The 24,345-nt window shown below is 43.1% G+C and overlaps 2 protein-coding genes across 2 annotated transcripts in view; one reads left to right on the top strand and one right to left on the bottom strand.

The window, feature by feature from the left end:
* LOC307126329 (protein NLRC3-like) overlaps positions 1–9,979 on the top strand; it is a gene marked incomplete at its 3' end in the record, with an annotated part of 57,090 nt that extends 47,111 nt beyond the window's left edge. Inside the window, exon 9 of the mRNA XM_079816793.1 lies at positions 9,812–9,979. Within this exon, the coding sequence (XP_079672919.1) occupies positions 9,812–9,979 (168 nt within the window). The remainder of the gene's footprint in view (positions 1–9,811) is intronic.
* LOC307126573 (uncharacterized protein) lies at positions 9,958–23,074 on the bottom strand. Its single transcript, XM_079817168.1, has 2 exons — positions 22,978–23,074; positions 9,958–21,387 (listed from the first exon to the last, which is right to left on the bottom strand). The coding sequence occupies exon 2, from the start codon at positions 17,021–17,023 to the stop codon at positions 15,551–15,553; it is 1,473 nt and encodes a 490-aa protein (XP_079673294.1). The 5' UTR covers positions 17,024–21,387; positions 22,978–23,074; the 3' UTR covers positions 9,958–15,550.
* Between the last annotated feature and the right edge of the window lie 1,271 nt (positions 23,075–24,345).

The raw sequence follows: 24,345 nt of genomic DNA, 5'->3' as shown, positions 1-24,345 counted from the left end.
TCCCTGTTCTCAGGGAACAGAGGTTACATACGTAACCTTAGACGTTCCCTTTCGAAAGGGAACTCTCGCTGCGTCTAGCTGACGCTATGGGGAACGATATACCAACGCCGCCATGCTGAGGGGAGTGTCTGCCCATTGGCAGTGACAACTGTCAACACAAGTAATTCCATAGAAAAACCTGAGCGACTCCCCCTCAGGTCACTGGGCTGACAGTGACAGCACTCCCTACGGTCATAGCCCAAGCTATGCAACTAAACGGAACCCTAATGCACTGCGTGGGGTTCCATCTAGACAGCTCGAAGGCCCGGGACCACTACTTCCACCGAAGGGGTCCCTTTAAGGGAATGTGGCTAGGGGACCCGAAGGAACCCCAGCCAGTCACTACTCGGGAAACCAGTTCTCCCGAGTGCCACCAGGTTTATGTGTTGCCATCAAGTGTTATGGACACTTCGGTTTAGCCAACCCTGTCTGTTCAAAAACAGAGCCTCTGGAAGGTGCCCAGGGGGCATCCAAACTAAGGGACTGAAAAATTGGCAGTCCTACTTAGCCCGGAACTCAGAGACGGGTTATCCAAGAGAGCAATACTCAGCGTAGCGCTTTAGAACCCTTGCTAGCGAGGGGAGTCTGCCTGCTCAAATCAAGGATCTACCAGGTGCTTGTGTTTCAAAGCAGTAGGGAGGCCGAAAGGGCCTAAGGACTGATCTAACAGGGAGGCCTCATGAGAGGCCTACGACCGTCTGACCAGGCTCAGGCGGCTGAGCGCTCATAGACGACCCTCATTGAGGGGAGCAGCTGAACCTGCCTGGCGAGTAACCTCCAGCTGTAGGCCCAACTACCACAAGTTCTCAACAGAGAACTGGTAATCAAAAAGTGCCTAGCTCAGGAACTTCACCTTCAAGGAGGCCCTGTGGGCCTACTACTTGATAGCGGGTTTTCCAGGGAGGCCTATAGAGGCCTACTACCTAACAGCAAGCCATGCTGGAAACCCAAGCATCCTGGCTCGGGACTCCGTCCTCAGGGAGGCCTGGTGAGGCCTACTACCTGACAGCAATACCGCCAATTTTCAGAGCGTTCAAGCTCACTTCCAGGGAGGCCTAGGGAGGCCTACCACCTGCCAGCGAAGCATGGTCCTGCTGAGGTTACCTCTTGTTTTCTCAAGGAGGCCTAATGGAGGCCTACTACTTGACAGTCAAGCTACGCAGGCTAGTCGAGCATCCTGATTAAGGAACTCGCCCTCAAGGGAGGCCTATTAAGGCCTACTACCTGATAACCAGCCTTTAGGGAGGCCTGGAGAGGCCTGCTACCTGTTTGCAATACGTGCTAACTGTTTCAAATGACTGGGTCCCAGGAACGCCTTAGGGAGGCCTGATGGGGCCTACTACCTCGTTCGAGTGACCACAATCTGGGAGCTCACCCTCAGGGAGGCCTATTAAGGCCTACTACTCGACAGTCAAGCTACGCAGGCTAGTCGAGCATCCTGATTAAGGAACTCGCCCTCAAGGGAGGCCTATTAAGGCCTACTACCTGATAACCAGCCTTTAGGGAGGCCTGCTACCTGTTTGCAATTCGTGCTAACTGTTTCAAATGACTGGGTCCCAGGAACGCCTTAGGGAGGCCTGATGGGGCCTACTACCTCGTTCGAGTGACCACAATCTGGGAGCTCACCCTCAGGGAGGCCTAGTAAGGCCTTAGAATTAACAGCAGGCCTTCAGGGAGGCCTGATGAGGCCTACAACCTGATAGCCGGCAGGCTAGCTGTCCCGATGCGCACATCGGTACATACCTCCAGTGAGGCCTGGTTGAGGCCTTCCAACTGAAAATGCGCCTTGTTCAAGAGGCCTACTGAGGCCTACAATTGACAGCCGACCTTCAGGAGAGCGTAATTGCCCCTTTTTAACCTGATAGCCAGCTAGGCTAGTAGTACCTTGACGCTTCAGCATTGGCACCTGCCTTACTAGAGGCCTGATAAGGCCTACCACTGTCACCGTACTCTTGAATCGGTGCAATCCTCCAGCGAGGCCTAACTTTAGAGGCCTGCTAACTGGGAACAGACATATTGCAAAATGTGGGTTGTAGTAATATTAGACCCTACGGCTCGTCTTCATGGAGGCCTGCTGAGGCCTAACACATGATAGCTACCCATTGCTATGGGGACCCGTTCCAGGGAGGCTTGTAAAGCCTACAAGCTGTACGAGTTTCGCAAAGACGAGAAATAACTGCCAGACAAACAAACTGGCTGCTACTTAAACCAACAACTCTCAATGAGAGGAGGCCTCCGATCCAAGTGGTGCACACCCAACTGACGCCGCAGCGCTCAGTCGTAACAGAGATAAACTAATCCAACCTGCAGTGGCTTAGGGAACCGAAGACACATAGTAACCCTAAGCGGTAGACAAACACTCCATTCTATCAGAAAAGTGTGCTACCGCCTAGTAATCCGCAAACATTTCAAAAAAAAGAGCGGCGGCCTAAACACTACTCTCAATATGAGAGGAGGCCCATCTTCTGATAACCATGCGCGGTGGCCTACCTGGCGCCATCTTGACCAACCAGGGAAAGCCAACACACGCTCACCTACACAGCCCAGAGTCTGGCACTGTGCTAAGCCAACTAAACAGGGGAAAGACAGTTCTCTCTGATGAATACCCAACTCTATACAGGAACCTGGGGTCTGTTAGAAATACATATTTTTAGTGTAATACACAAAAATGACCACTCTCACCTGCGGCATGTTGAGCGAAGACTCATTGTGCAGTTCTCACCACCATGTTCTACCGCCCTTGAATGCCTGAAAGGGGCGTTCTCACTGAGTAAGTCCGGGCGGGCCATCAGAACATAGTTCTACTCATCATGGGCCCGCCTCAGGCCTGATGTAAGAAGCGCCTGGGTAAAAAATCATAAAAAGACATTAAAAAGGAAAAAGGAGAGGGCTAGGATGTAACCGCCCTCAAGGGAAGTGATCCATCACCAACGCCTTCTTTGAGAGCGTTTGTCCTGGATCACCTCCCTCAGATCCTTTTTCCCGCGGGAATCCCGTCTCCTCTGTGCCCTGCTCCTCCATGGAGGGGGAGCACGAGAGGAGACGCTAGCCCTCTGGTCCTGCCTACGGTCCTCAGACCGCGAAGGACCAGGTCCCGCCTGCCTGGGTGGGGGCGCGGATCTCAGCGGTATGCATGTCTTAAATGCCGCTGAGCGCGCCTTCGCCTCCCTGAACTTTCCAACCACCGCCTCAACGGAGCCACCATAGCCGCCATAGAGCGGCCGATAGCAGCAGCAGTCTGCTTGGTGGCCCGGAGAGAAAGATCTGTGGTGCGGCGCAGCTCAGCAACCGCCTCAGGGGACAGCCCGGCCCCCTGGTCGAGATCCTCCAGCAGGTCCGCCTGGTACGCCTGAAACACCGCCATGGTGTGAAAAGCAGCACCAGCCTGACCTGCTGCCGTGTATGCCCCTGCCATTAAAGCACAACGTGATTTAGAGAGGCATAGTTTGAGCTCTCAGTGTTGATGCCCGCGAAATGCGAGAAAAGTTCGCAAACTTTCCTCGCCAGTCGGTAGCCTCAACACATATCCATATTCCCCTATCCCCTCGACATCAGCGAAGTTAAAACGCTGATGTTGATGAACATTGGGTCGAATATGGATTCTTCCATGCCCTCTCGATCTCTGTAAGAAGATCAAGAAGGAATGGAAGGCTCATCTGAGCTGATGGTTTATGGCCAAGGAGAAATCGATCGTGCAATCTATCACGAGCGATCTCTCCTCTAACGCGCCAACATGGCGCCTGCAGTACGTTCCATAACATTCATCAGCTCAGCATACACGGTCAAGGTGGCTGAGAGGATTCGTACCACTCTCACCAGCCATCCCTAAGAGCACTTGCTGTTTAGTCTCGTTAGCCGCCAGATCGTCGCGACGATCGGCGAGCTGCATCTGAGAACCCATGATGTATGCCAACGCTCAGCCTCAGCTTGAGCGGGACAGCATCATCCAGTTCCAGATGCCAAACTCTCTTCCCTCAGGAAAAAAGCCAGACTAGAGTGGAGCGATCTCAGATTGAAAACCGCTCACACTCACACACAAACAACTTCAAATGAACTTGACTGTGCATGCTCTTGATCCCAGGCAGTAAATACACACTCGTGTGTATTAATAATTGAATTTGTTTTACCTTAACTCGTATAGCAGTTCAAACAGACAGTCCCTGAAGACGAGAAAGATGTGTATGTGTTGGCACGGCGCCCTTTTATACTTCCGGGTCGCACGATGATGACGTCATGGGCTGACGTCGGTCAAAGACTTTGCCGTGATTCGACAGTAGCTTCAGACACCAGTCACGCCGAGGGCGTTCCCCATAGCGTCAGCTAGACGCAGCGAGAGTTCCCTTTCGAAAGGGAAAGCTAAGTTACTGGATCACTACATTATATTTCTCAGCAACGATGGGGTTACATCGCTATTTTTCAGTAATAAACCCACATCTTGATTAAGAGAGACGCTGAACAGACGCAGTCACAGAGGTACGAATCTCTCTCTCTCTCTCTCTCTCTCTCTCTCTCTCTCTCTCTCTCTCTCTCTATCTCTCTCTCTCTCTCTCTCTCTATCTCTCTCTCTCTCGATAATTAATCCAAATAAATGCTATAATCCATTCATTCAAATAAATGTAATCTTACACACTTTATCTCTGTGTCTGATTCAAAGAAGGCAGAAAGCTAGATCTAACGAGCCGTAACTGACGAAAATAACTGTAAATGTTACCCTTCCGGTCAAATGTTGCGCTGCAAACATAGCAGCTTTAAAGGGTTAGTTCACCCAAAAATGAAAATTATGTCATTAATTACTTACCCTCATGTCGTTCGACACCCGTAAGACCTCCGTTCATCTTCGGAACACAATTTTTATTTTAGTTGAAATCCAATGGCTCTGAAAGGCCTCCATTGGCACAATGCACTTTACACTCTCAAGACCCATAAAAGGTACTAAAGACGGCGTTACAAAGTCCATCTCACTACAGTGGTTCTACAATAACTTTATAAAGCAATGATAATAGTTTTTGTGCGCAAAAAAACCCCTAAAAAACAACTTATATAGTGATGACCGATTTCAAAACAATGCATCATGAAGCTTCGAAGCGTTATGAATCAGTGAGTCGATTCAGCGGTTTGGATCGCCAAAGTCAAGTATTTCAGCAGTTTGGCGGTTTGACACGCGATCCGAATCATGATTCGACTCGCTGATTCATAACGCGTCAAAGCTTCATGATGATTGATCGCGTGTCAAACCGCCAAACTGCTGAAATTTGGCGATTCAAACCGCTGAATCGACTCAGTGATTCATACTTTAAGTTGTCAATGTTTAGTCAGTTGTCAAGAGGGCTGACCTCTTGTAACCAAGCAGCTCCCTTTTTAGGTACTAAGTCCTTATCGGAGGCTGACATGCTGCTCTTGTTGTTGTGCGCGCTAGGGAACGTAAATGCGCCATACGTCATTGCGTTGCTATATCATTGATATTGTAATATAACACTTTTTTTATCATGTAAAAATGTATACCGGTATTATCGTGGACGATATGATATGGCACACCCCTAACCTCCACATCCTCCAAACTCGGCTCAGAGCTTCAGACTGTTTTGACTCGGTGTGCTGTATCTTTTCAGACTGATCCGACTCACACTTTTCCTAAAAATGACGATCACAACTCGGAAAAATCCCATTGACTTTCATTGATGGAATGTTCAGATGAGCCAAGACTGTTCAAACTCCAACTGACAAAATTCAAATCTAAACACTGAAGCCCATTAGACTCCATTTACTGCCATTCTATGAACTATTTCGAATCCACTGACACTCACTCGCCTTCCATTCTATCTTAAGGCATCTTTACACAGCCGAGTTAAGGCGGCTCTAAAGTGTCATGAACATTCTGTGTAAAGACTCCATTATTTATCTATCTATCTATCTATCTATCTATCTATCTATCTATCTATCTATCTATCTATCTATCTATCTATCTATCTATCTATCTATCTATCTATCTATCTATCTATCTATCTATCTATCTATCTATCTATCTACAGTGAGGAAAATAAGTATTTGAACACCCTGCTATTTTGCAAGTTCTCCCACTTAGAAATCACGGCGGGGTCCGAAATTGTCGTCGTAGGTGCATGTCCACTGTGAGAGACATAATCTAAAAAAAAATCCAGAAATCACAATGTATGATTTTTTAACTATTTATTTGTATGATACAGCTGCAAATAAGTATTTGAACACCTGTCTATCAGCTAGAATTCTGACCCTCAAAGACCTGCCTTTAAAATGTCCACCTCCACTCCATTTATTATCCTAAATTAGATGCACCTGTTTGAGGTTGTTAGCTGCATAAAGACACCTGTCCACCCCATACAATCGGTAAGAATCCAACTACTAACATGGCCAAGACCAAAGAGCTGTCCAAAGACACTAGAGACAAAATTGTACACCTCCACAAGGCTGGAAAGGGCTACGGGGAAATTGCCAAGCAGCTTGGTGAAAAAATCTCCACTGTTGGAGCAATCATTAGAAAATGGAAGAAGCTAAACATGACTGTCAATCTCCCTCGGACTGGGGCTCCATGCAAGATCTCACCTCGTGGGGTCTCAATGATCCTAAGAAAGGTGAGAAATCAACCCAGACCTACACGGGAGGAGCTGGTCAATGACCTGAAAAGAGCTGGGACCACCGTTTCCAAGGTTACTGTTGGTAATACACTAAGACGTCATGGTTTGAAATCATGCATGGCATGGAAGGTTCCCCTGCTTAAACCAGCACATGTCCAGGCCCGTCTTAAAGGGATTAGTTCACTTTCAAATAAACTTTTGCTTATAATTTACTCACCCCCTTGTCATCCAAGATATCCATGTCTTTCTGTCTTCAGTCAAAAAAGAAATGATTTTCATTTTTGATGAAAAGATTTCAGGATATTTCTCCATATAATTGAAGTCAATAGACCCCAAACGGTTCAAGGTCCAAATGAGAGGTTCAGTACAGCTTCAAAAGGGCTTTAAACCACATAAAACGGTACCAGCCGATCAATAAGGGTCTTATCTAGCGAAATGATCTGTAATTTTTTGTTAAATACATAAAGTTTAAGTTTTATAAGCACAAATGCTTACCTTGCTCTGTTCAGTGATGCACGCTCGTCACGTCACGTAAAACGCAATTACATTGAAAAGGTCACGCTAGACGCAGGCGGAAGTACCGAGTCAGTGTTTACAAATGAGCGGAAGGAGGACCATATCCACATATTGAAACGTCTTTGTGCCTGCGTCTAGCGTGACCTTTTCAACGTAATTGCGTTTTACGTCACGAGCACGCATCACTGAACAGAGCAAGGCGAGCATTTGTGATTTTATTGATCGTCTGGTACCGTTTGATGTGGTTTAAAGCCCTTTTGAAGCTGTACTGAACCTCTCATTTGGACCTTGAACCGTTTCGGGTCTATTGACTTCCATTATATGGAGAAATATCCTGAAATCTTTTCATCAAAAATCTTCATTTCTCAGGTGTTCAAATACTTATTTGCAGCTGTATCATACAAATAAATAGTTTAAAAAATCATACATTGTGATTTCTCACCTCGTGGTCACCTCATGGTGACTTCATTGAGGAAGGCAAAGGGGAAAAAAAGAAGCTTGTGAGGGAATTGAAAGAGGCAGAGGTGCAGCTGAGTCTGTATGGCTCAAACACTACAATGTGCACCAAACTAGTTGAAGGTAACCTATATGTAGTCAGAACTAGGCGATTTCTTAAAGGTGTACATTCAAACAGATTCCCTTATTATTGAACTAGGTGTTCCCACCAAAGGTTGTAGAACTGCAAGTTTTAGAATGTCAGCCATGTTGGAGGCATAAGTAGCCTAGGTGAATGAATGATGCATAGGCAAACTAATGCCAATGGCCATACAGTTAGGGCTGTCACGATTATGAAATTTGGCTGACGATTAATTGTCCAATAAATAATTGCGATTATGACGATTAATTGTCTGTTTTAGGGCTTTGGCGATTAATTGCCTGTTTTAGGGCTTTGTCGATTAATTGTCATACAAATTGTTGTGATTATTTAATTGAATCCCTTGTAAGTTGTCACTTGCAATAACACATTAATACACTTAAAGCCTTTAAATATTAAAGTAATTTAATCAATGAAAAATATGTATCTTTCAGAAATGTGTACATTTTAAAGAAACAATGTAAATGTATATGAAAGTATAAATAATAGAAACAATCACCATAAAGTTACCATAACACATAAAGGACTGTCAATATCTCATTCCAAACTAAAGTAAAATATAAATATATTTTACAACTTTGAAAATTCTGTAAATAACAGAAACAATGAATCACAAATATAAACTATGACCATAACAGAACAGGCCATAAAAATCTAATTCTGAAATAAAAACAATCATGCTCCTTAATGGCTTGGTAGATTACGGGAAAGAAACACTAGCATGTTGACTTTTTCTGGCTTAAGACAGCATCTAACTGGGGTGACAATGTTGCCAGCTGTACTGAACATTCTTTCAGAAGCAGTACTTGTTGCACATATGCACATGTAGGCTACTTTCTCGCCAACTTGGAAATTAAAGGAAACCTATGTATGACACACCAATTCGCTATGCCATTTTGGAGTGCTATCAAGACGCATAATCGCTTTTTAACGTGTTTATCAACGCCGTTTCATTCTATCCCCCTACACTGCCCCTACCCATCACACACACACACACACACACACTGCCCCTAAACCTACCCATCACAAGAAACATTCTGCATTTTTACATTTTCAAAAAAAACATAATTTAGTATGTTTATAAATCCATTTACATTCACGCGGAATCACACGGCGTAGACATACACGCGGAGATGATGGTTTGTTTCGGCGTACACATACAAGCGGAATCACACAGCGTAGACACATTCACGCGGATAGCTCAAAATGCGTACAGATAACACGCCATTTGGCTTTAGAAAGTTAAGCAAAGCCATGATGTCATGTTGATTGGCGTTGTCGTTTTCGGCTTTGAAACTAAATCCATCTTTGTTGAATAACTGGGCTGCTCTAACTCAGGATGGAGAAATCAACAGGGCAATATAATTTGAACGTAATGCTCAGCGTAATGAATTCAGAGGGAGACCGGTAGAAGTAGAGTGCTGCAGGTACGTCGTTCATGAACGAATGATTCTTTAATATGACTCGGGACTACCGAGTTGTCTCAGAGAGTGATCCGTTCATTTTGTTGGCCGCGCGTGTGCGCAAAATCCCATAGGTTCTGTACATGAAACAGAAAATGTAAGTTCATCCCTCGAGTCTCGAGTTCGGTTTTGAGTCTTTCGTTCTTCCTGTCAGTCCTATAGTAGACTATGCTGTCAGAACCGGAAAGAGAAATTATTAGTTCATCTTTCGAGGTTCGCGTTCCGCCGGGTCCGAGTCTTTCGTTCTTCCTGTTATGCTGAAATGACTCATTTTTTTTTTTTTTTTTTCATTTTGCTGAACGAGATTCAAAGATCCGAGTCTGTAAAATGATCCGAACTTCCCGCTACTAACTACAGGGCCCCCTTGTGTCTTCTAATAGTGGGCAATAATAACGATCACCTGTAATGACCGCGATTAGACCAATTAATCGCGATCAAACGATTATTTTTATAATCGTGACAGGTCTACATACAGTTAACAAAATGTAAACTGTTTAGTAACTAAAATATAAACTACATTAGTAACATGTTAATGTCTCATTTACTTAATGTCTCATTTACTCATTGGCTCCTTTTGTGTCACAAAGGAGTGCCAAGGTCTTGCTAAAGACCTAGGATATTTGACCAAGGAAATACCCTTCAAAATCATAGGCCAGCAGCTGGCCGAGTGTTGGAAATCGCCGTTTCCTCCCCAGTTCTTTGGTTTGTCAATAAGTAGACGCAAGAGATTCAGTAAAAGTATAAAAGTAACTTGAAAGTTTAATAAAGCAAAATCAGATCAGCTTCTGAGCTCAGGATTACAGAACAGCAATATCAATACAGCCATACGGGCCGTCTGTAATGTCTCTCAAGGCTAAGTATGCAGTTTTTATTCTTGTGTTGGTGACGCCTTTCTCCTGGTTCGATGGACACTTTCCAATTGCCTTTGCTCCTCTCGACCTCCCCTATTTGGCATCTGCACACAAAGACATACCAAGCATAGCTGCTCCCCCACTGCCAGTTCAAGGTTTCAAATACTTTCGCTATCAGAGCGTACCTCTAGTTAATTCATATGGTGACTAGTTTTAGTCACCATAGGCCTCTGCTGTAAGTGGTTACACAAGCATTTTAAAAGATTCCAAACATATTGTAATATACCAAACATAGTTAACCTTTTTAGATAACACATAATTGTCCCATAAAACATAATTATCCCACAATTCCCTCTCTTGATCTCAACGAGATCACATCTCCTCCACATGACTTTCCATATCATCCCCCCTTTGGGACTTTAGGCGAGTCCCATACCTATGCCCTCTGGTTAAGTCCTGTCCCCATAAGTTCAGCCCTTTCTTTCAACATTCAAGTCATGGCTGAATCCAGCCAGTCATCATTCTCAATCACTTCCCTCATGTGGACAAGACTTAACTGGAGTATGAGGTCAAACATCTCCCCCCTTTTTTGGCTAGAGAGGAGTAAAAGACCCCACCTCCCTAATCTAATGGATCTGTTAGGGGATGACAACCACACATCAAATTTCAGTGCATTACATTCACTACAATTCGATTATTATACCAGGGTATCACTACTTCAGTAGATTCATTTTCAGTGACTCATACTATTAATCAGTAGGTTATATATGTCTCATTATGCCAGAGGAACTCACAGACGCTTCCGGTGGCCTGGAGCGCTATCTGGGTTGCTCCACCGTTGCCAGGTGTACTCTAGGCTTGCCATGAGTTCTACCTGGTGTTGGGGCTGACAGCGGGTTTTTAAACCACCAGTAGAGTCAACCCAGTTGCTAAGCACTGATGTGCTCGTTGATCCTCTTCCTCTTTGGCTTGCATAGAACTTCACATCATATTTCAAAATTCCAATATAAACTTTCATATATGCTTTTCCCTCATTCATGTGATCTAGAAAATATATAACCTTTCAAATCATTCCCTTTAAATCTTGTTGTATTATCTCGTAACATGGATAATGACCTGCTTCTGACTCTCAAATGTCCCCTCTTATTTACATTTGAAAATATTATGAGTATAACAATAAGAAATGAAAATAATATATAAAAATAATAAAACATTGTGTGGGAAGGGGCTCTTTTTATAAAAATAACAAACAAAACATCCTCCTATTCTTTCTGCCTACACTACCCATTCTAACCACAAATTGCTGTCATAATATCCTGTTTCCATGGTCAGCACATCTAATGGTGTTAATCTGCTATAATCAATGCTTTTAATTGTTTTGCTAGGGCCTTTGGTTAGGTTTTTACTTGTTGGTTCTGAGGTGGGTTCTGGTTCCTGGAGTTCTATCATTATCATTCCCAAGGGATCTCTTCCCGAGACATCTACACCTAGAGTTATATATGTTTCTTTTTGATCATTTCCATGTTTCAATGAGATCCTTAACGTGTTTTTCCAATTTCCCCAACTACGCTGGTACCCTCGAAATAATTTCAGCCTATGCTGTATGTGATCTGGTTTGGTCAAAGGGCTGTTAGTGAGAACTGTCTTGGTATACCCTGGTTTTGTGTGGCACCATGGTACTGGTGTGGCAGAGGTGGATGGCCATAAACATCCGTATATGTCATAACCCCTCCATCTCATCGGATCTTTGCCACAATCTATCACTTGGCAGAGGTCAAACTCCCACAGTCCGTCCTTTCCCGTCACCCTCTCTAGAGTTAGTTTTGCTCCATTTTTTCCTCCTTGTTTTACCAGACTGTTACCTCTCTTATGTCTATTTTGCTGTTCCCCTATTCCCCACAGTATTACTCCTACACAGATCAACACACCCACCGTCCAACATGTCACCACCCCATGTATTTTCCTCATTTTGAGATTACCACCACCTGTACTTCTTTATCATGAAACACCCTCTCTAGTATTTCTGCTACCTTTTCAAACTGTAGTTTGTCCAGCCCACACCCAATTTTTGGAATTGCAATCACTCTTTCGTTATTCTTCGTGCATTGGTGTTTTAGTTGTTCTAGGCTGTTCTCTAAGTCTTGGTAAGTGGGCAGGTCCCTGCACCACCTCTTGGTTACTAGATGATATATTACTTTAGTACCGTGTTGAGTTCTGACACACTGTCCTGGCTGGCTTATGGTCGTGTCTAATTCTTCAGTGCCAAATTTTTCACGAATCTTTTTTGCAACTCCTGCTCCTAAGGCGTAATCAGCGCTGATGCAATGAGCTATGGGTACATCTGCTGGTGTATTCAACAGATCACCTTTCCTGAATAGGAGGGCAGAGTGTCCTCCAAGCGTTTTCTGGTAGAGCTGAGTGTGCGATGTTTCAGTTTCTGTTCGGGTGTCTGCTTGGCTGTCCTGTGTGTCTCTCTGTTCCTCCTGGATTTCCTCCGTCACCTCCTCTCCCTCTCTTTGACCTTCCACAAGGTCAATTCTGGTTGCATCGAGCGACCTGCCAGGAGGGGGACAGAACATGCAAGCAGACAAATTATACCATGTTTTTCCTTTACCTGCCAGTTGGACACAGTGTGAGGTTCTAGCAGTGACTCTCATTGGATCACTCCATCTTGGAGTCGACCATTTTCTCTTAATTTGTTTCAGCCTCACCCACAGTTCGGTTGTAGTAGGTTCAATCTCCGGGGTATCGTCCTGTGGCCAACTTTTCTGTGGACAAAACATGTTAACCACTGCACTTACTTTGTCATAATATCGAGCAGGAGCATCCAGGGCCCACGTAGTATCAAACTTTGCCCATGGGCCTTGAAATTGTCTCCCTGACATTATTTCGAAGGGGGTGAACCCAGTGGTTCTGTTTATTGAACATCTGACTGACATGAGCTCGAGTGGAAGTGCATCAACCCAGTTGAGGTTTGTGGTGGAACAAATTTTCCCGAGTTACTGCATATGCCGAATCTGAGTATATGTTTACTCTCTTGTTTTTGCCCAAGTGCAAGGCGCTGATTAGTGCTAATAATTCAGCTCGCTGAGCAGAAGGGCGGTCTTTAAGGGAGCATGCTTCTATGGTTTGATAGTCTGACCCTATTTGCTGGACTATAGCGTAGCTGGCTGACAGAGTTCCCAAATCTGTCCTAAAGCAGCAACCATCACAGTAGAGGATTATGTCTGGATCTGTCAGTGGTACTGAACTCAACCCCTCCCTGAGTTGCTCGTCCTTCAGGGATCTTGGTGCACATTCGTGTGGTTCTCCCTCCCCCACCAAATCGGCCATGTTGACTCCTTGGTGGCTGTGTACTATGTGTGGGGCGGTGAGTGTTTTTATCAACTTACTCTGTCTTTGTGCTGAAAAAGTGAATGCAGATGACTGAATGAACGACACTACAGAATGTGTAGAGAGGATGTGCAATGGGTGTTTCATGACTATGTGTTCCGTTTTTTCTATCATCTTAGACAGCCCAGCTGCATATCTGGCGCACGGGGGTTGTTTTTGTTCTATTTTGTCCAGTTGTGCACTGACATAGCTTAACACTCTTCTCTGTTGGTGTTGTTTTTGATACAGTATCCCTGTCCGTTCTGAGTAATCTGAGACATATTGTCTACTGTATCCAACCAAACCTAAGAATGACAACATGTCCTTGACTCTAGTTGGATTTAGATAAGACAGAATGGCTTGCTTTGTTTCATTTGACATACCAGTCCCAGCCCTTCCTATCACTTTTCCCAGGAACATTACCTCAGGCCTACTGACCTGTAATTTGTCCTTGCTGACTTTTAGGCCTGCTGTTGACAATACCTGAAGCACTTTTTCGGTATCAAGTAGACACCGCTCGTTTGATTCTGAAGCTATTAGCAGATCGTCTACATACTGCACCAGTATGGATCCCTCACACAATTCACATGTTTCTAACAGCACCATTAGCTCTTGATTAAATATCCCAGGACTCAGGATAAACCCTTGAGCGAGGCGGTTGTAGGTATATTGACAACCTTCATGGCGGAAAGCAAACAGGTTCTTACAGTGGTCTGCCAAAGGAACACAGAAAAATGCATTCGCCAGATCTATACAGGTGAAATGGGTGTGCTCAGGTGTCAACTTAGCCAGAATGGTGTATGGGTTCGGGGTGGGTAGAGTGGGGGTGGTCACAATCTCATTAATGCATCTCAAATCATGTACCATCCGGTACTTCCCTGTCGACTTTTTTAGTACGGGCAGTATGGGGGTGTTCCAATCAGAAACTGTACGACATAGAACTCCTGCATTTTCTAGCTCTCGTATTGTTTCTCTAATGCCCCCTGAGGCTTCCCTGCTGATTGGATATTGCCTAACATTTACTACTCTTCCTTTTTCTATCTCAAATGATACAGGTGCTATGTTCCAGTTCCCTACATCTCCAGATCCTGACGACCATAGTGTGTTTGGTAGGTCTCTTAACATTCGCTCGGCCCCTTCACCGTCTGGGTTAGTTATGATAACAGTTCGAGTTACTATTTCCGTCTGGTATACTGCTTCGACGTGTTCCTGAACCTGGAACTTATAACTACCCGCGGCTCTAGACATCTCCCAACCGTCTCCTATTGGTTCCCAATCAGTGGTTTGTTGTAGTCGTTTTACCATGGGGCCTAATGCTCGCGCCTCGTGGGTTGGATTGAGCAGCAGGGACACGTGTGGGGAGGATGTGTCTCCCTCTTCAAAATACCCCTGCTGTTCTTCTGTTAACTGAACTGCTACGGCTACTCCTTCTTCTCCTATGAATAAAGTTGTACAATTGACTTGTGTCAGTCTACCTTTCAGTTCATTGTTGTACTCTCTCTCATAATGCTCATCGTCTGCGGTGTCATAATACAAGGTACAGTGCCAGGGGTCTGGAGGGACTTCAAAATTGTGCACAGACTTTATCCATTCGTCCCATTCAGAAATTAGTTTTGTCAATTTGGAACACTCAGTTAACCTCATCCAATAAACTTTGTCAACAACCTTTTTTTCGACCTGTATCACGTACTGACCCCTCCCCAGACTGTCCTGAGCTTCGTAGGAACAATTTGTGGTCAGTCCATTTGGAAATATCAGTGTAATCCCCTTTGGACTGCAGAGAATTTTAGCCCCTAATTTAATCAAAAGATCCCTCCCCAGTAATGCAGAGGGCATGTTAGCCGAGCATAAGAATGAATGGAGTAGTTTCTGTCCTGCCACCTTCACTTGTAGTGGTTTGGTCAGTGGCCATTTTTCAGTTTCCCCAGAGAACCCCCTCACTTCCTCACTTTGTGTGGACAGTGAGCCCTTCTCCACCCTTTGTAGCTGTATAGTGGAGAAGGTGGCCCCAGTGTCCACTAGGGCCTCAACTGGCTGGTCATCTACCAGTATTGTTAGGAGGGGCTCAGCCAACGCCACCTCACTGGTTCTCTGTGGGTCTCGTCAATAGGTCGCATGGTCTGACGGGCGCCAGACTGGGCTTTGTCTGGGCACCTGTTGGTTGCCATACCATGAACCTCTTTCCATTGGGGTACCCCTACCTCTTCCCCTCTGAGGTCCCCCTCTAACAGGAGCCCGTCCCTGTGCAAGGGGTGGTCCCCTTGGCCTTCTGGCATTTTGTGGGCATTCACGCCTCCAATGATCCAAAGCTCCACATGTAAAACACCCCTGCTCACTAGAGGTCAATTCCCTCCTCAAATCTTGATATGGTGGTGGCCAGTCTGGAGTTGGGTCAGGGACAGGATACCCAGGGAACCCTTGTGGGCTGTATGGCCCAGTAACAGGATGCACATTGTGTGCAGGTGATCGAGCCTTCTCCTGGACCCCTGCCACTGGAAAAACTGGCAACTGGGAATTCTCTTTCGGTTTTTTCTTATTTTTGTCTTTTTCCACCTCTATCTGCATTTTTAACAGCTGAGTTTTAAGCTTCTCTAACTCAGTGTCCTCCTTTCCTCGTTTATCTATGGCTCTATCTACATGGTACACAAAATGTCTCGTCCAGGTAGCATTATCCCCTCCTACCATATCGGGACTGTTTTCCATTGCCTCGACTCCAACATCTGGAACCCCCTTCATTACTGCCTGTCTAAAAAACTCCTGGCATATTTCTTTATCATCCGGAGTTTCCCCTGTTCTTCCCTCCCACTCCGCCTCACACCTATGTAGGTATGCTGAGGCTGACTCTCCGTTTTGCAGCTTGAACTTAATGCTTTGATAAGTCCATCTGGGCATTGGATATAATGTATCCAACGCCTTCCCTATGTCAGTAATGTGCTGCTGTAGGGGTGTATGGTTGGACTCATTGACTGTATCGGCTTGTTTTTCGATTTGCTCTACCTGAGTCAGGGTCATTAGGTTTCCCCACAATGCCCTAACATCTCCTAATGCCAAGGTTGTTCCATAGGTTAATGTTATGACTTTTACCAACCACATTTTTCCTCCCTTTGTTATATCAGGGAGTTTACTCAAAACTGCATTCATGTCTGAATGTCCCCATGGTTTGTACTCATTACCTACCCCGCCCCTGGCTTGAATTAAAGGGCACAACATTTGACATTTTTTACCTTCACCCCCTCTGAATGTCTGTAAGATATTCCTGTTCTTTCTATCTGTTTTAGACCTGGTGTTGTATCTGGGGCCGCTGTTTTCCAGTTTATCTTCTTCCTCCTCATTTTTATTCTTTTTGTTTCCGTATTCTACGTCTAGTTCATACCCTCTTACCGTAACTTGATCTCTATCGTCTCCATACTGGCTACCAGTATGGCTCCCAATTGACCCCCCCCCCCCCCCCCCTGCTCCTAAAGTTTCTCTCAGGTCAATCTCATTCCATTCAGCACTTTCCTTTGTGCTTTCTATTGTTGTCATGTTGTGGTCTAGTCTATCTCCTGCCTGTTTCTGAAACTGTTCTTTAACCATCTCTTTTAATTGTCTCTTAATCTCAGATGTATCATCTGGTTGATAACAACAGTTTCCCCATGCTATTTTAATAAAGCAAGTTCTTCTTTGCAGAATGCAGGAAATAGCAGCTTTTCAGTCTGTCTGGGTTGCCTTATATTCAGTCTCATATATACTGTAATGTTTTATCTCTCGTTATATTGATTCCTATACTCTCTCAAACCCTGTTAGGATTAAATCAATGACTCTCATTATTTTAAAATGTGTATATTATGTCTGTTAAAAATGTCTGTTTAACTTGGTCACCCAATTTTGCTCATCCAACAAAATGTAATTTGATTTTAATTAACATAATCCAAATATTCTCTGAATATCTTCAATGGATACAATTTTTATTTCTCCCATTGATAACGAGATAAAACTTTCAGACTTTCAAAATTGTATTTTCATATAACAGGTCAATGTATAATACAGTCATAGTACCTACATCTAGCTTGTCTCTCTCTCCATATATTTCTATCTCTGTATATCAGATATTTCTATAATCCCTTTTGTTAATTATTTGGATTTCCTCAGGGAACTGCACAAACCACTTATACTAAGGAGAAAACTCCAGTGTTTTTTGGTGGCCACCAGTTTGTTCAATCCTCCGGATCAATCCCTGTTTGCAGGCCTGCTTATTCATTGAATTATCTAATAGACCGGTCTATGTCCTAACAATCTACACACAACACTTTGGTACATTCTTGATACGCGTTTTCTGTCTTGGTAGCAATGCTTCTAATACCATTTATTTATGATCTCTTCGCACACACTCAATCACTCGGTTTTATTACATTCACTCTGACCCTCTCATTTCAAGAGGGCTCATCAATCTCTCTTCCTCTCTGAGCTGTCCGAATACTGCGTCCGTTCCTACCAGGTCACAGTTAAGTGACGGTCCAGAGAAGGTGCGCAGCACTCGAACTTCCCAAATACGGAATTATACACACTCGTTATCACACACACTGAGATCTTTAGACTTCAGACACTTTTATCTTTTCACCACGCCGGGTTTCACAGGATAAACAGAGTTTTCATAACATTGTAACCAAGCCTGGTCAACTCTTTCCCAACCTTGCCAGGTTCTTTTTTTTTATGACCTATTTTGTTATTTAACTTTTATTTTTCACCACGCCGGGTTTCACAGGATAAACAGAGTTTTTATAATATTTGTAACCAAGCCTGGTCAACTCTTTCCCAACCTTGCCAGGCTTTTACGACTTATTTTTTTATTTAACTTTTATCTTTCACCACGCCGGGTTTCACAGGATAAACAGAGTTTTCATAACATTGTAACCAAGCCTGGTCAACTCTTTCCCAACCTTGCCAGGCTTTTACGACTTATTTTTTTTATTTAACCTTAACAACTGATCTGATTTTGTAGGACCATAAACATTGGTACACAATCCCCTCTCAACCTGATAATTTGGTATATCCAATTATGCAGATCTTTTATGAAAAAGGTGTCTGCTTACCTTATTTTAGATGCTCTGCAGAGAGGTTGAAAGCGGATCGCCCCCCAATGATGACTTCAGCGTCGTGACAAATCCGGGTGCCCCCTCCAAATTGTTGGAAATCGCCGTTTCCTCCCCAGTTCTTTGGTTTGTCAATAAGTAGACGCAAGAGATTCAGTAAAGGTATAAAAGTAACTTGAAAGTTTAATAAAGCAAAATCAGATCAGCTTCTGAGCTCAGGATTACAGAACAGCAATATCAATACAGCCATACGGGCCGTCTGTAATGTCTCTCAAGGCTAAGTATGCAGTTTTTATTCTTGTGTTGGTGACGCCTTTCTCCTGGTTCGATGGACACTTTCCAATTGCCTTTGCTCCTCTCGACCTCCCCTATTTGGCATCTGCACACAAAGACATACCAAGCATAGCTGCTCCCCCACTGCCAGTTCAAGGTTTCAAATACTTTCGCTATCAGAGCGTACCTCTAGTTAATTCATATGGTGACTGGTTTTAGTCACCATAGGCCTCTGCTGTAAGTGGTTACACAAGCATTTTAAAAGATTCCAAACATATTGTAATATACCAAACATAGTTAACCTTTTTAGATAACACATAATTGTCCCATAAAACATAATTATCCCACACCGAGTGAGGCTGCAGAAGAGAGGATCATGACTTGAGGTAAAATATGCATACAGATATCTTTTTCCTTTCACTTTTTAAGTCTTTCTCCTTCTGAATTGGCATAATATTGTTGTGCCAGTGCTTTCACTCAATTCGTAATTGTACTGTATACAAGGGCGTAAATCCCAGGGGGGGCCCCTCCCATCTAAGGGTTGCCCCCCCCCCCCCCTAGAAATATCATTAAAACAATGCTGCGTATTGTAAATAGCATAATGATGTATGCTTAAAATATCTGTGTAAGAAGTAAAACAATACAAACCCCAAAAAATTATTTTTAAGTTTAGAAACATTTGAGTTCCCCCTCCCTTGCCTTACAGTGGTTTGGTCCACTCAGGATCTATGCAGGATCTGTGCTTGACTCACACATCGGGTACTGACAGGAATGTAGTAAGTAGGTTGTTCAAGGCTATTTTATTCACATTAAACATTGGTTTAAGTTTTTCTTTTCTCAAATAGAAATGATGCGGAGTAATTAATAAATTAGTGACAAAGTTCGCTATGTTAGTGTAATATAATGTAACGTTACCTAGCTTGAATGCACCCACTACAACTAACGTTTACACAACGATAAGCCTAACGTTGTGTGTGAACTGATATTAGGGTTAATATTGAAGATCTACATGAACCTAACTCATATTTAGAAATGTGACGTTAAAGATTTGTGTTGTTGTTGCCCAGAGAAAATAAAAACGGACATCAGATCTTTTTTCAGTAGGCCTAACGTACACCAAAACGCCAAGTATATAACCTATATAACTATAACCTAAAACATTTATTTGTTACAAAAGCATTGTATTTCTTTTATATGGGGACACTTTTTCAAAATTAGTCATTATGTTTCAAGTTGTTTTTGTGGCTTGATTGTAAACAACTTAAAAATAGAACAGAAACACTGAAAAGAAGGATAATGGTACAGTCTCCATGATACACTAATGATAGTATTAAGGTTTTTTGTTGTGTACACAAATCCTCTACAAGTATAATTGTGGCTGTATTATTTGTGTCCCCTTCAAAAATTGCTCTTCAGAAATGTTATGCCCCCCCCCCCCACACACACCACTGTTAGATCAGATTTACACCCATGATTTTATATAATGTAACTTGTCTCAGAAATGTCTTTTGTTTGTTTACAGTGCTGAACTCGACATAATCGAACAAGTGTTGGGCAACAACATGGACATGTATTCAAAGGTCACACACACACTTGGACCCCAAGTATGCCAGGTTGTGTTTCAGATCATAAGAGAGTGCCTTGTTGCAAAAGCAAGGGCTCTAGAAAATTGAATTTTGACATTATTTCTGACACAATTACACTATGTGCTGCAAACTGTTCACTGTACTGTACTGTTCACTGTAAAATCACTGCAAAAAATGCAATTAAACTATTTTTTTCCGTTAAATCTGTTTATTATTATTATTATTTAGCGCTTGTATCTTCTTGTTTTGCACTTTTTGAAGAGCTCTCGTTTGGCTTGCTCTATCCGCTGGCGATAAGTATGAAGTGCATGTATTTTTTCGTTTTCTTGACACAATGCCAAAACGATTGAAGGCCATTGTGTGTGCCCTCTTCACTGTAGTGTACAGGTCACTACTATACATGTAATTTTCTGATTTTCTCCACTCCAGTAAATCTGTCAACATAGACTGAAGTTGTGCATTGACATTTGTTGGCACAAACAGATTTTCGCTTCCAGCAGTGGGACACGTAGTGGGACATGTAGAATGTGAATTGTTGGTGGTTTGCAGACAGTCAGCAACATGTAAGCACACACACTTTTGACCGTAACTGTTGACAGCACAGGTACAAAAGGCAGGGTCACCAGTAAATACAAATGTGGCACTTACATCAGTGGGGTGAACAGTGATGAAATCACCATCAACGTGGTACTGTTTTTTGGCAACAATATCTCTAGCCATGTCAGCACGTAGCTGTGCAATATCAATACATTTCTGTGCTTCAGTGTATGCTGATACAATATGTGTGCACACATTTCCCTTATCATACAATCCACAGTCACACTGCATCTTGACTAGATCCACAGTGTTCAAAGTTGAATCTGAGTTGGGGCCTGCCCCTGTTTGCACAGAGCACTTTCCTTGCTCATTTATCAGGATCTGCTGTCCCACTGTGTTCTTGGCTGCTGTAGATGTTGATGCTGACGAGGAGACCCTCAGTCTTCCTGCATCTGCCAAGTCGTCCAGGTAGCTACATTAACAAAAGAGCATTTAGTCTGAGGATAACAGGCATTATTGTGTATAAAATTAAATATAGTATTGACATTTTTAATCACAGAAATTGATCATTTTTAATTAATTAAATTCTCATTTAATTCCATTCATGCAGGACATGTAACAGGACAGTATTGTAAGCATAGAATTAGTCATTTCAAGTATCTGAAAGATAACATTACCAAATTTACTTAATACTTAGGCCCAATCCCATTTCTACCCCTTAGCCCTTCCCTTTCCCCTACCCCTTGTTTTTTAGCGTTCACGTGAAGGGGTGTCTCGATTCTCTTTTGGCTGGAGTGGTAGGGGTTAGGGGAAGGGCCAGTTAGCCCTTCAAACGAAGATTTTTCAGGACCACACTTCAAACAAAGGGGTATGAGGAGTTTCCCTCCACCGGCTACCGTGCTGCTAGAATGTGTGTATGTTGCCACTCGGGATCGATCACTTGTGTGTCGCCTGGCTGCCAGTTTCTCTGTAGCTTGCTAAACACACTATTTGAGTGATTTGAACACATTAATAATAGTTTAAAAAATATATATCTGGTCATCCTTCGTAACGCAGTCGATATTTACATCACGCATCGTCTGTAAACTCTTGCGTTACTGTAACGTACTACTCTGAGTCAGAAGGTTGAGGATCCAAACGCAGCTTTATTGAGAGGGTAATCCACAATCGTAGTCAAAAACAAGCAAAAGGTCATACACAGGCAAGCAGTCCACACAGGCAAACAAGGCAGGAGAGATGCAAAAGGGTAATCGGGGAGACAGGCAAGAAATCCAAAAACCAGAGACATGAAACCAGGGAAACGCTCAGAAATGCAGTATATACAACAAACAAGACTTGGCAATGATTGACAGAATGAACAGGCTTATAAAGGGTGAGCTAACTAGCTAATGGGGTGCAGGTGGATGTAATCAATGGGTGTTGAATAGGAAAGGATTATGGGAGATGTAGTCCTTGATGGAGTGACAATCTGGAGTGGAGTGCCCTCAGGTGGTTCTCATGGGCACTCACACTGGTGAATTGTGACAGTTACCAAGGCAACGACTGACTTGACGTATAACGTATTATCGCAGCACCACAGTAGATAACGAAACCATATCCGTACCGGCCGGCTCGGATCAGCACGGAATGGAGCGGTTAATAAAAAAAAAGAAGAGTTTGGCCCGATGGAAAAGCAGTTAGTCTTGTATGTTCTCTGGCTCATACGTTTTTGAACTGAAAACGAGCGCCATTTTATTAAGTCCAAATACAGTGCAAAACTCTGTTGGGAGTGAGTAATTTGTTAAACGTGCTTGCACCTGATTTCTGCTAGATATAGCCTACGCACTTCATTGCTGTTCATACTGGTTAAATGTCACAGGACATTAATAAAAGAAACGGGGTATGATGACGTGTAATGGTGTAGTAGTGGTGTCCCATTTCTTAGGGGAATATTTTCACCCCTACGCCTTGGCACACTGTTTCAAGGGCCTTACTCAAATGGCATTACAGAATGAATATCCTAATAGGCGGTGTGACCTAAATTAATGTGATAAACATCACAATAACGTTATACTGGCCTTACCAATAATATTTTTGAATATCACCACATAGCAAGTGAAGAAGTTGATCAACTCTTCTGTTTGCCTCTCCCCTTAGGAACTGGTATTTAAGCGCCAGAAAAAAACTAAAAGGGGAAAACAATAATATACTGTTATGAGTAAATCATAGATTGAGAAAACAATACTCATTCAGTGTTGGGGAGATTGGATTGTGATATTGGAAACTTTGGAAATGATAACTTAATTTGTAAATACAAAAAAAAACCCAGTTCTAAATGTGACCAGGAAAATTGTGTTCAGTGGCAGATTAGAAGAGAAATGTGCCGTCTAGGGAACCAAATGTTCCCGATCATGAGTTACTTTTAATATTATACCATTCATTGTAATGTTTGAAAAAACATGATCATTCCCACTGAGCAAAGTTATGTCCAAAAGACGTCTTTTCAATGTCTTTGCCCCTAGAGGCGTACGTTGAAAAGACGTCCACTGAGGAGCCAGAATGAAAGTTTTTATGACGTCTGTTTTTGACGTGTTCTGCACGTCCGATATAGACGTTCATGGAACCTCAAGGTTAAAAACTAGTTCAAATGTGCTCATTGTGGACATATTTTCCATTTGTAATTGCAAAGCAACTCACAGACAGTGTGTGCTTGTCCAGAAATCATGAAAATAAAAGAAACTTAGCTCACACCTTTAGACACCTTAGACAACTTAGCATCTGTAATTCACACATCTTTGGATCGTGAGAGAATCGTGGGATTCAATCCAGGATCTTCTTGCTGTGAGGAGACTGTGTTTCCCACTGAGACATTGGTGCTGCCCAGGGGTGGACTAGGGCAAAAAAGTGGCCCTGGACTTTCTGGCACAAAGCGGCCCATCACACCCGGTCCGCGACTCACCTCACCATTAACCCACCAGCTCATTATACACAGGGCAATTTTAAACACAGAAGCTATTTATACAAAAATATGAATTATTATATTAATTGTTTTATTGAAATGCATACTGAATGAATGGCATACTTCTTCAGGTTATAATTTGTCTTTCCTGGTGCACATGGCAAATCGTTTTTTTTTTTTTTTTTTTAATATAAATTTGGATTTCTCTTTTCCATACACTGTAGTTTAATATCATTAAGTTCAATACCTACCATAAAATCAGACCGTATAGAATGCTATGGTCTAGAAGACTTAGGATGTAGTGGAGAATGTGGACTGTTTTAGGGTGCCTTTCTAGTGGTTATAGTATCTAGACATCTGTAATTTTATGGAATAGAGCTCAAAGAGTGGAAAAGAGTTTAAAAATTATATGAAAAATACAGCATATTAAAATGGTTTCTGAAGGATCATGTGACACTTACTGAAGTAATGATGCTGAGAAGTCAGTTTTTA

This window comes from Gobio gobio (genome assembly GCF_949357685.1).
Source record: "Gobio gobio genome assembly, chromosome: 5".
Taxonomy (NCBI): domain Eukaryota; kingdom Metazoa; phylum Chordata; class Actinopteri; order Cypriniformes; family Gobionidae; genus Gobio; species Gobio gobio.
The sequence above is the reverse complement of the archived record's forward strand: the minus strand, read 5'-3'. Positions and strand labels throughout refer to the sequence as shown.

Bases quoted from the DNA above. Each gene is read 5' to 3' on its own strand.
- LOC307126573 (XM_079817168.1), bottom strand. From the start codon at position 17,023: ATGGTTAAAGAACAGTTTCAGAAACAGGCAGGAGATAGACTAGACCAC.